General features: G+C 33.4%; 1 protein-coding gene across 2 annotated transcripts; it reads right to left on the minus strand.

Moving 5' to 3' along the window:
* Positions 1-8,549: 8,549 nt before the first annotated feature.
* Positions 8,550-12,627, minus strand: LOC113733150 (uncharacterized). 2 transcript variants are annotated; one of them, XM_027259337.2, is made up of 6 exons: positions 12,250-12,627; positions 10,021-11,439; positions 9,629-9,906; positions 9,434-9,552; positions 9,029-9,326; positions 8,550-8,908 (listed from the first exon to the last, which is right to left on the minus strand). In XM_027259337.2, the coding sequence occupies exons 2-6, from the start codon at positions 11,430-11,432 to the stop codon at positions 8,586-8,588; spliced, it is 2,430 nt and encodes an 809-aa protein (XP_027115138.1). In that variant the 5' UTR covers positions 11,433-11,439; positions 12,250-12,627; the 3' UTR covers positions 8,550-8,585. The 2 variants fall into 2 exon arrangements, with proteins under 2 accessions (XP_027115138.1, XP_027115137.1); XM_027259336.2 differs by having other exon boundaries at positions 12,246-12,627.
* Positions 12,628-12,845: the final 218 nt, after the last annotated feature.

The raw sequence follows: 12,845 nt of genomic DNA on the forward strand, positions 1-12,845 counted from the left end.
TTGAAATTATTCCATATCTATATAAGAGAATATAACTTATAAAGCTGTGCCAGAGATTAAAGTGTGTGTACAATTATCTATCTTCCATAAGATAAAATTTTATTTCTTGGGGAAGTGGAACATGTTCATAGTTAAAAACCCTTTTTCAATTAGTCACTATTCAACTCAAGTGTTCTTTTTTTGGTCGTTAACTCTGCTTCATCTATCATTAAATCAAATTCAACTCAAAAAAAAGGATCATACAATGACAAAATATTTTAGTCCATGCCTGTAATTTTTTTTTTTTTTTTGGGCTACATATTGCCCGTTGTAATTTGTGGTTAAATTGTCCCAAACGTCAAAATTCAAATTTCAAGGGACAGATATTGAATGAGCCATCTACGAACCCAGACGTGGTGGGTGGTGGGCTCTGGGCAGGGGGGAGTTTGGGAATAAGGAAACGGTGGGCTAAGGCTTGAGGAGCTACAGCCCGTTTGTATCTCAGAATTCAGACCATATAATGTCCTTGGTTGGAGCCCACGCTACCGAGCTCGACTTGAAGAAATAGCTTTTGCATTGAACAGAGACAGTTATATATGGTATTTGAAGAGTAGTAACAAAATCACTATTGTCAAATCACTTTCTTTCGTATAGTGTCAGGAGAAAATAAAGAAAGAAAAAAAAATGGGACAAAATAAACAGGTAACCGGCTGATATAAAGTTGCATATTTTAGATTTTGCACAGACATGGCTATTGCTGGACACATATTTTAGTGCTAAAACAGGTCACAGGTCATTAGTCCGGATCGATGGCGGGTGGCCAAAAATGGTTGGGTAAAAGGTTTTAAAATTTTGTTCATGCATTGCACCTGTCCCGCCCGCTTTTCAGCCAAAATTCTGGGTGGTATTAGCCCGGGCTATCAAGCAATTATTATTGTTTGGGTTAATTGCAAAATATATGCCATTGACCAATTACTAATTTGCACATTACTCAATTATTTTTGGTACATTTTTCTTATTATCAAGCAATTATCTTACTAATTCATACTTTTTATCCAAGAATAAAATTTCTTACTTTTTATTTTAGAAAAAATTCCACACAAATCATTTAACGAAAATTTGACGAATGATAGGGAAACTCGTTAAGATATTTAAATAACACCTAACTTACTATGTTATTATATATACTTACTTATACTGCTCACTTGCACTTAAATATTATCCAAGAATAAATATCGTTCATATAGTTAAATCACACATAACTTTCCATGTCGTTATATATACTCATTTGTAAATTGTAATGCTAACTTTCAATTAGATATTATCCAAGAATATATTTTCTTACTTTTTATTTTAGATAGATAAAATTTCATACAAATGATTTAATGAAGATTTGATGAAGGATAGGAGAGCTCGTTAAGATACTTAAATAACACCTAACTTACAATGTCCCTGCATATATTTAGTTGAATTGCTAGCTTGCATTTAGTTATTTTATCCAAGAACAAATTTTCTTGCTTTAATTTTAGTTACTATTTCATGCAAATGCTCACTTGCACTTAGATATTATCCAAGAATAATTTTCTTACTTTTTATTTTAGACGAAATTTCAAGCAGATGATTTAATGAAGATTTCATGAAAGATTGGGGAATTCATTAAGATATTTAAATAATACTCAACTTGTTATGTCGTTACATATACTCACTTGTAATGCTCATTGACACTTAGATATTATCTAAGAACAAATTTTTTTGTACTTTTTATTTTAGATAAATTTTTTTGTAAGTGATTTAATGTAGATTTGATCAAGGACAGGGCAACTTGTTAAGATATTTAAATTATACCTAACTTACTATGTTATTACATATACTCGTTTGTACTGCTCACTTGCAATTAGATATTAATTATCCAAGAACAATTTTTTTACTTGTTATTTTAGATAAAATTTTATGCAAATAATTTAATGAAGATTTGATGAAGGATAGAAGGACTCGTTAGGATATTTAAATAATACCTAACTTATTATGCCGTTACATATACTCACTTGTACTGCTCACTTGCATTTAGATATTATCCAAAAATAAATTTTCTTACTTTTTATTTTAGATAAAATTTCATGCAAATGATTTGATGAAAATTTGATGAAGGATAGGGGAACTCGTTAAGATATTTAAATGATACCTAATTTATTATGCTGTTACATATACTCACTTGTACTGCTCACTTACACTTAGATATTATCCAAAAATAAATCTTCTTACTTTTTTATTTTTGTTTTAGTTACCATTTCATGCAAATGATTTATCCTAGAATGCAATACCATATAGTAAAGTGATATCAAATATCATCTTGCAATATACGTCTGCTATTTTTTTCTAGTTCTTTCTATTTATATATATTTGTAAAATGCGAAGTTTACAGAAAGAAAATGACGGTTATTCTACTTTTAAGATTTTGAAACTACTTACGTTTGTACTGAACGATAATTACGGATTGAACCATTAGGTAAAACATGTCTTACGAAGGCCTTCCTAATTAAGGTTCCGTTTGATAAAACTGAATCTGAATTCTGAAGTCTGAATTCTGAAATCTGAATACTGAAACAATTAATTTGCTGAATTTTAAGCACTAAAAAAAATATATGAATGTCTGAATTTTAATGCTAAATCTATTTATACTGTTTGATAAATATTTATAACTGAATGTTTAATAAGTTTAATTTGACAATTTTGCCCTTATATCCTTTGATTCAAAAAAGAAATAGAATTTATGATTTAATTAGTTTAAAATTGTTAGGTATGAAAATAGCAATATTTATTTTTAAATCAAATTAATATAAAAGATGAAATATATTATATGAGGAGTATGGATAAGATGTAAAAGTCATTAAAAAGGGAGAAAAGAGAAACTAAAAATCGTTAAATAGAGAATATTATGTTGTTTAATTAGATACGAATTTTGAACATAATTAACAAACAAGGGTAGATTTGGTAAATAAGATAAGGTAGTTGAAGTAATTCTATTGATTCTTATCAGAATTAAGCATTCAGTTATGATTCTTGTGCTGAAAAAAATACACACAGGTTCAGCACTGCTTAACAAGTTCAGCAAATAGATTTTCATTTATCAAACACTCAAAACATCTGAATGTCTGAAAAAATTCAGATTCAGCACTTTTTTATGTTATCAAACAGACCCTAAGTTTCAAGTTTGCCGATCATGGATCAAGCTAAAACAACTTTAAAGTTTAAATTGACCATTGTCTTGTGAATCCAACAGCTCAGTGATCATTACATTTATCTTTCAAAGATCCTATTCTGCAGTCACTTTTTTTTTTAATTTAAAATTATTGTAACATTAAGCTATTGAGAATTCAGAAGAACTAAGCTATCTTCTCGAAAATGTTCAGAGAAATTTTGTATAGGAAATGCAAACAACGGGTGGAAACCCCTTGCATGCGCTCACTGGTGCCTTGTTGGTTTTGCAGTCACATTTCATAACTCCTAGATATTTATCCCAATTCCTAGGAGTTTAGGACTAAATGCCCACTTTTCGAACATCTAATGCATGTCTTGTCTTGGTGGGTTATATTCTTTATTTACAAAATTTATTTCAGTGTGGCCCCAACTTTCTTTCAAGCAACTTGTACGAATTCCTTCTTACCACCGGGCTTCTCCCATCGCGTGTCTGCTAAATCGCGTTTTAAATAATCTATTTCAAGTTTTGTCTTTGTCCCATCTTTGTTTAACCGTCACGTATACTGTGCTGATGGACTATCATTCAATAGAATTGAAAGATTTATTAATTGTTAAACTTATTCACAATAGAATCCTGAGAGTTATTAATCAATAACAAAGGTGGGACACGCGATTTCAAGCGCTAAAACCATCCTCAATTTTAGTAATTTCTTACATGTCGTTTTGTAATTGGTTACTACTACCTTTACCACAAAAATGTTAGAAACAGCTCCACCATTTTGTAGAATTCACCTATTGTGAGTAGAACTTTTCATTTTTTGAAGTTAAAACTTTGACATGTTGTTGACAGCACAAAATTTTGTCTTGCCTATAGGGGAACGAAACGAGGCATGGATCTAACAACCGTTCATAGCTCAGTAGTTGTTCAAGAATCAAAATTTGCCAATAAGACAAAATTTCAAAATATTTAGACCCTGTTTAATAACTCAATACAACATTTAAATTTAATGGATTAAAATCTTAATATATTCAGACGTGTTTAATAATAAAAAAATTGAACATTTGAATTAATTAAGTGGCATTGAATTTTCTAGACAAAACTTACCTATAAAATAAGTGATGAACTATCCATATATCACTTAATGTGATATACACTCAAATGTATCAGATTTAATATTTAATAATTTAATGGATTCATAGTTCAAATTTCAATTTTCAGTTTTAAGACTTTAGTTTTATCAAACGCATCATTAGTTCACATAAGACTATACAAACCCTATATGAAGCGTAAACTCTTTCATCATTTATGGAATTCAATCAAAGAAATTAGGAGATAAACTCTTTCAGGTTCTAAATTATGGTACAATTTTCAGATCTTCCAGTGAGAATATAATTTTTTATTATGTTTCTTTTTTTCTTTAGAGTTTTTTTTTATCAATTTCCAAGATTTTGTTAAACATTAACATTTTGTTCACGTTTTGTTTTCATAAACAAATTGCATTCATATTATTCATTCTCTACAAATCGCTGAGTTTGCATTCTGGTTTGGAATACTGTTAGTTTTCAGTTGAGTTGAAACATCGCAATTCGACTCTTATATGTTAGGAGTCATCAGTTTGAATAGTATGTACGTGGTGCTGAATCTTGTGGCAGAAGTAAGCAAGCACAATACATTGTTTTATTTTAATAGCCTAAGCAAGTAAATAAACAAGTATATAAAACAATAAACTTTGCTACAAACTCAAATCAGTACAAGCAACAACCACCAAAGTCAATTACACAAATCAATCAATTTATTAGCAAGGCAAACAATTATAGAACAAACCACACCATTCAAACAACTCAAATGCAACACAAACCACAATACAAAAGAAGCAATTACAATAGTTTTTTGATTGACCTTATTCCAAATACTCCCTGCAAAGCTTCTTTGACAGTTGCTCCAAACCTATTCCAATAAACGAGAGCATTTAAATTATGCACACCAAATACAATCCTAATTAAACATTTGACATAGCAGTAATTTGAATCTAATATGAACTGGATTTTACTTTATTACAAATGTCAACCAAATTTGGAATGAAGATAAAGCAAATCAGATTATCCAAAAAAAGAGAGAGAGAGAGAGAGCCCATCTCAAATTGAACCACCAAGAATAACTGCATTAGGGAATCATTCTCAAATTGAGATGACAATGGCAATTCTGATAACCATTAAGGGGAATGCAAAAAGAAAATGAAAGAATTTGAAACATATGACATTCAGAGGGGTGAAGGTGAGAGATGCTCAAACATAAAGTTGTTTCTTACCCACGTTCTCCTCACTTTAAATGAGGTAAAAAAAATGCCAATAACTAATCTGTAGCTTGGTCTTGGTGGTGTTGGTGGTGTTTTATTGTCTCCTCACTTTAATTGTGCGGTAAGGTTTGGTTTAGGTTAGTGTGTTTTATGTTAACCAACGGTAATAACTAACACTGAACTAATACTAAGGATGGCAATGGGGCGGGGTTGCCTACAAATTCCCGCCGCCCCCACCCCACCCCGCTTCCCCCGCAGGTGCCCCCGTGGGACTAATAAAAATTTATTATATAAATTTATTATAGTTAAAATTTATCAAATAATCAAGTACTAAAATATCAACATCACCAAGTTATTATTCATTGTAATTTCACAATTGAAACTTATAAAAATAATCAAACAAAAGTTATTTGAATACAATCCAATATGATAAAATAAATACATCTAAAGTAGTCAAGTTTTTACTTTTGGCACAAATACAATCACTAATTCATTATTGTACTTGTGCTTTTTTTTTTTTTTATAGAAAAAAGTGTTATTGTATTGAGTGTAATTAGGAATTTAGTATAAATGTATTAGTAAATTTAGTATAACTAATTAATAATTTCTATTAGTAGATATATATAATTATTAGTATAATTGATAATATCAATTATATTACCTATACTAATATACATTATATAATACATATAACTAATAAAATCATTATCATAAGTTTGTAACTAATTAAATTAAATATTGTATATTATTATATACATATATATGTATATATTTTAAACGGGTGGCGGGGCGGCGGAAATGCCCCTTGCCCTGACCCTCGCCCCATTAGTCCTCCGCGGGACGGGTGCCCATGACTACCCGTCCTCATTGCCATCCTTAACTAATACCACTAATGAATGTGTTCTTACTAATACCACTAATGAATGTCTCATGAAGGACATTCAAGTAATTTCACCGACATATAAGCCAGTGGAAGCTGTACCCATTACACAAAAGAGAACCAAATGATCTCATGAAGGACATTCAAGTAATTTCACCGACATATAAGCTAGTGGAAGCTGTACCCATTACACAAAAGAGGACCAAATGATCTCATGTTCCCAATAAAAAATCCAAATTTCTAGCCAACGCACCACTTCATATGAAAAAAATACAAGGCCACTTTCGTAAATACATCAAAATTCATGCTACATTAAGTAATACCCAATAATAAAATTTCACTCCAAATAATCCTACATTTCTAAAATACCCCCATCCACGCAATTGAAATTCAAAATCACCTTTGACTAAAAAATACATATATAAATATATATATATATATACACACGCTCGCCCACAAGAGAAAAAATGGCCCAAATGCGAATTCGACCTAAGGTAAATAAGTCTTTTTAACAGATGGCATACAGATAATAACAGGCGGGAAACCATTGAACCAATGGAAGGAAAACCTACCTTGGCACGCAAGTTTAGGGTTACATATACAAATACTACTTAGAAGTGAAAGGAGCGTGGCGCTGGTAATCAATTAGTGTTTCAGCATCCAACAGATGAGATCTATGTCTAAGGCGAAGTCCTCCTACATGCGATACTTGGTCGGAAGATGGCCGGCCGGGTGTTCGAGAGCCGGTTCCCTTCTTCGTCGGCATTCCAACTACAACAGTTTCTACCGCTGTTTGGGAATTAGCAGCGGTGGTACTGTGTGTACAAGTAACGAATCACCTGCTACCATCTTCTTCGGTAGTGGTGGTGGTGGTGGTCTTGCTGATCAATTGTTACAAAAAACAAAAGTTTCTCCTTGGCTTCTAATCCCTCCTCCTGATGCTGCCGCCTCCGCCGGAAATATCGTCGGCAACAAGCAGAGAAGTTGTTTCTATGACTATTACTACAGCCTGGAAAAGAACAGAGTGAAAAGCATCAAGGCTGCCGAAAGTAGTTGTAGTGGCATGCAGAATTCAGAAGATGATGCTCTGTGCATTGGGTCATCTCACGGGTGGATAGCTTCGTGAACCAGCTCAATGATTCTGTTTTCCTTTTCAATCCCATAACACAGCGTAGGATCGAGCTTCCCTCCATCCGCACACTACCAGTTCATGATCCAATTTTCTGCACACTACCACTTCATGATACAAGTTTTTGCAAAACTATTGGGGCTATTGTTGCCTCGTCATCGCCAGAAGCGGTTGCAGAGGACTGCGGATTCATGGTCTCCTACTACTCCATGGAAGTAGGAGGATATAAGCTGGCCTTTTGCTGTCCCTCTCACGGTGAAAAAAGCTGGACTTGCCTCCAAAGTCTTCTAGTAGACTATGACTGCATAGTTTATTCCAGAAGGCACCGAATGTTTGTCACGGTCGATACAGATTTCAAGATGGAGTGTTGGGATCTTTCTAATCCTCTGTCCCCGAAAAGGACTCGCATTAAGAACCTGAAAGTGGATGTACATGTGGAGGTATATCCTTGCTATGATTCCTTAACAACTGAAGCTGAGAAAGAGGAATTCGCCCAAAAATTCGTGTCCCGCGATAGGATTTTCTTGGTCCCATATGCTGATCATGATTCCTCCTCCTCCTCGTCGTCGGGCCAGTTCTTTTGGGTAACGAAGTACACTGCGTACAGCGTCAACCAAGGTTTGTAAAATCGGGATCCCACGTCGGATCGATTTTAATTTTACAGAATCGGATCGTAGGATCGGATCGTAGGATCGTAAGATCCTACCAAAAACTCCTAAATTTACTAAATTAATGAATTTGAAATTCATATATCATTTTGTACATCCTAAAAGATATCAAATAAATAAGTTACTCATAAATATATAGTATTTTTTACTTACTATCTGACAAGTAATAAAGAAGAGAATATAAACCTGTTATCTGTCATGATTTCAAGTCTTAAAACCAAATGCTTCACAGTTTACACAATCATAATTCCAAATATAAAATAATCATCAACCTTCACAAATACCAAAAAGCCAAACATCCAAAAAGATTTTCAAAATCAAAATTAACTACTAGAATGTCATCTGTCATGTTTAAACAAACATGAAAAAATAAAAAATAAAATAGCAACAATTCATCATTTTCAAGTATCATAATAATTCAGAAATACATTAATTTATAACCAATCATTTTCATCGTTTGAATCAAATTCATTATTCCCATAATCCATATTATCAAAATCATTATTTTCCCAATCATCTTCACCATCCCAATTCTCTTGGAATTCATCTTCGGCATTATCTTTATCACCATCCAAATTAGTATCATCCAAATCATTAGTTCCCATTTGAAGATCAGTTTCGGGAACCATATCAAGATAATCATCATCTTGGCGGTCGAATTCAGTTGAAGGCCCATCATCCTCATCAATAACATGAATCTCTTTCATTTTCTTAACTTGTCTTCGACGGACATGGGTTTGACGATCTTCATGATTATCTAAATAAACAAACAATAATAATGAAAGTTACCAAAAACAAGAGAACTTGCAAAATAAAACTATAAAAACAAAAAAAGGATAAACTTTATACTTAAATTGGAAGAAAGAAAGAAACTTACAAACTCTCTGCACATTTCTTGTAAGTATTTCAATTTCATCATCTTCATTTCCCTCTTCATCTGAAGTGTCACATTTGGGATTGTCATCTAGAACTCGTAACCAGCTATTTTCTTTTGGAAGAGTTGGATTTTCTCTCTCTGTCACCCATTCATCATCTGAAGGCAAATTCTCAAAAGGAATTTCTTCAATAACACGTTGCCTTTGCCTTTGTCTCTCTCTCAACTTCAAGTTGTACATCACAAACACAAGATCATTCATTCTTTTTTGAGCCAAACGGTTTCTTCTCTTAGAATGTACCTATTGAAATTGAAAGAACTTATACAGTTATACTACGAACTTAAATTCAAATGCTAAACAAAATATTATACTAAATGAGATATTATATTATATGAAAACATTATTACCAATTCAAATGCGCTCCAATTTCGCTCACATCCAGAAGAACTACAAGTTAAACTGAGAATTCGAATGGCAAAATTTTTCAACTCTGGACACTCATCGCCATAAGATTCCCACCAATCAGCTGTAGGAAATTAAAATAAATAACAAATTAGTAAAGGTTTTAAAAATAAAAACACAAAGTTCAAATAGTAACTAACCAGGAGATTTCTTGTTTCTTGTTAGTACAGCATTTTCATGACCAAATAATCCATTTGCATGTCGAAAGTCATCTAATTGCAAATCAATCTTCACCCTTTCACCAGATTCGGGAACCATCTTAGCAATGCAATCATAAAGGCCACGTTTTATATTTGCATCCGACTGAAAATCTGGACTATATTGAAATTGAGGATTCAAATAATAACCCGCGGCATGTAAAGGATGACTCAATTGATCTTCCCATCTTTTATCAATGATAGCAAATGCCGATTCATATCTAGCATATAAACATGAGTTTGGTTAAAAAAATAACTAAAAAATTCATTCTACTATCCAACACAGAAATTATAAATGAACTCATAATTAATATGACAATTTATTTAAAATTTACCTCTTTCGAATATTGTTCACATTTTGTTTGATTTCTTCTTTTGCCTGATCAATAGCTTTATAGAGAAAGCCCATGGCTGGTTTTTCATCAGAATCAACCATCCTCAATACTTTGATAAGAGGCGAAGCTATCTTTAAACATAACTCCACATTTGGCCAAAATTGTTGATTATCAAAAATGATGCTCTCAATTTTTTTCCCCTTGTTTCTCCTAGCATACGTGCTTGTTTTCCACTTATCCGAACAGAAAAAGTTAAACAAATTCCCTTTCAGCTCGTTAAGACGTCTCATGGTCAAGTATGAAGTAGCAAAACGAGTAACTCCAGGTCTAATCAACTCCTTGCCATTAGTGAACTGTTTCATCCAATTAATAACTGTACCCCATGAATAAATATATGTAACCACTGATTTCGCTTTTTGTATAGTAACTTTGTGGAGAGAATCAAACTTTTGAAAATCTTCTAACATTAGATCAATACAATGAGCAACACAAGGGGTCCAAAACAATCTTTTTCTCTTTTCCATCAATATTTTTCCAGCTGCCTTATAATTAGAAGCATTATCGGTGATGACCTGCACAACATTATCCTCTCCAATTTTTTCCACAATACCATCTAACAATTCAAATAATTTTTGAGCTGTTTTTGAAATATCAGTGGTATCTACCGAAGATAAGAACACAGTACCAGCTGGACTATTCACAAGAAAATTGTTCATTGTTCTCTTTCTCTGATCAGACCATCCATCGGACATAATAGTACAACCAGTTTTTTTCCACTCTGTTTTGTACATATTCAGCAAATTCAATGTCTCTTGCACCTCTTTTTTCAAAAAGGTCACCCTCATTTCATGGTATGAAGGTGGTTTAAGTCCTTTTCCATATTCTCCCAATTTCCTAATCATTAAAGGAAACAATGGGTTATTTACAGCATTAAATGGAATGGCACTTGTATAGAACCACCTAGCCATTATTTGACAAACTTCATCTCTATCTTGTTTCTTCCATTTCTCATTTATGGTTGTTTGTCTCACATTCAACCCCCCAGATTTCCTCACAACAAAGTTGTCCATAGAACATTTTTTAGCCTGCTGCTTAACTTCACTTTCTTCTTCTTCTAAATCATACATAGTACTAACCCTTTGTTTTTTTTTCCTTGATTCCTCAGAACTTGCACTTAGTAAATCAAACATTTGGGTTCTAACATCTTCAGGAACGCTGGGACATGGTTCAACATTTGTATGTGTACAAGCTAAATGATGCTTAAGCCTATACACACCACCAGCTCGAGTAATCCCACAGTATTTACACTGAACTTGTTTTTTATTAGCATCAATTTCAATTCCATGATCCCACCCGGGATCCAATCGAGCACCCGATTTTCTACTTTGTTTCTTTGAAGCGGATGAAGACATTTAAGCACTGCCAAATATATTAGAATATTCATAAGAAACCAAGAAATTCAGACCAGACCAGCACTTGATAAAAGAAAATAAAGCTAGCATTCAGAAAATAAGCCAGACCAGACCAGCACAAGAAATTCTCATTAGAGATTTTTGGCTTGCAACTGTAATTTCTTTTACTTTTTTTTCCCTATTTAGATATGGTTTTTTTTTAATTTGAACGAAAAGACAAACAAAATAGTAGAATGATTAAGATTTAAACAGGTCAGTAAAGTGGAATGGGCTGCACAAGTAGGAAAATTTAAATGTTGGGTGGTGGCTTAGTGATATAACAACATAGGCTGGTCCAACGCCATGTTAAGATTCATGAACTTGGGCTCCCATTCCATTGTCAAATCTAATATTTCTTGTGAAGATTTCTGCACGCTAGCCACAAGCTCTAGCAGAAAATCTGTAGTGAATTTTAATCTTGTATTGAAAGCAAATATGATTTAAGTCGTGGCAGAGTAGAGTAAATTTGAAGCCACAGATGAGGCACTAACTGCACCAACAATCTTTAACCAAAAGCTAAGTACAGAACAGAGAGGAAAACTAAAGACCATTCAAGTTTCTAGAGAGATTAATTACTAACTAATCATGATGTTATATTAAATAATTTTATGAGTTCTCATTAATGGACCCGTCAATAATTCCCTTCAACTTCAACTCAATTCAATCAAAAGCAATATATGTTCAAATACCAAGAAAACCAAATACAAATCACAACTTTATCAATCACCATCTCCCCAAGTATCAATTTTCAAGCAAGAAAATAACCACACTCACATACGATCTTAATTGAAGTACTGGTGCTTGAGCTTCAGTGTGGTGGCAGGCTGGCAGCACGAAAATTGGAGAAGAACGGGTGCTGGAGCTTCAAGCTTTGAAGCTTGAAACGGCCAAAATACGGCAGCAACAGAGGATTTCGTAGCTTGATATTCTAACCGAAGCAATGGCTGCTGGAGCTTGAAGCATTGAAGCTGTCGGCTGTAGGCTGTAGCTTGTGGGTTCTTGCCTTCTTGGTAGAAGCCGCAGGCCCGCAGCAATTTGTTAGCCGAAGCCCGAAGCTTGAGATGGTTTGATGGTTTAAATTAGGGATTTGATTTGGGCAGCGGAGAGGAGAAGACAAAGGTCTGCTTGAGGAGAACTCGGGAAGATGAAGAAGACCGAAGCTTTTTGACGGAACCTTTTGACTTTAAGGCAAAATTTGTTAAAACATTGCAACTAAGGCCTGCAATTTCTTGATAAACTACAAGCCTACCCCAAATGTTGATTTTTACTTGCAAAGCCGCCAAAACGAACCTTGTATTTCACAAATCAGCCCTTTTTTGTAGGATCGACGTAGGATCGTAGGATCGTACGATCCTATGCGATCCTACGATCCTA

This window comes from Coffea arabica, chromosome 2e, assembly GCF_036785885.1.
Source record: "Coffea arabica cultivar ET-39 chromosome 2e, Coffea Arabica ET-39 HiFi, whole genome shotgun sequence".
In the NCBI taxonomy this organism is placed as follows: Eukaryota; Viridiplantae; Streptophyta; class Magnoliopsida; order Gentianales; family Rubiaceae; genus Coffea; species Coffea arabica.

Coding starts and splice junctions, on each gene's coding strand:
- LOC113733150 (XM_027259337.2), bottom strand. CDS start 11,432: ATGTCTTCATCCGCTTCAAAGAAACAAAGTAGAAAATCGGGTGCTCGA. Junction 9,907..10,020: donor GTGAACAATATTCGAAAGAG/GTAAATTTTAAA, acceptor TTTATATGCTAG/ATATGAATCGGCATTTGCTA. Junction 9,327..9,433: donor ATTGGAGCGCATTTGAATTG/GTAATAATGTTT, acceptor CAATTTCAATAG/GTACATTCTAAGAGAAGAAA.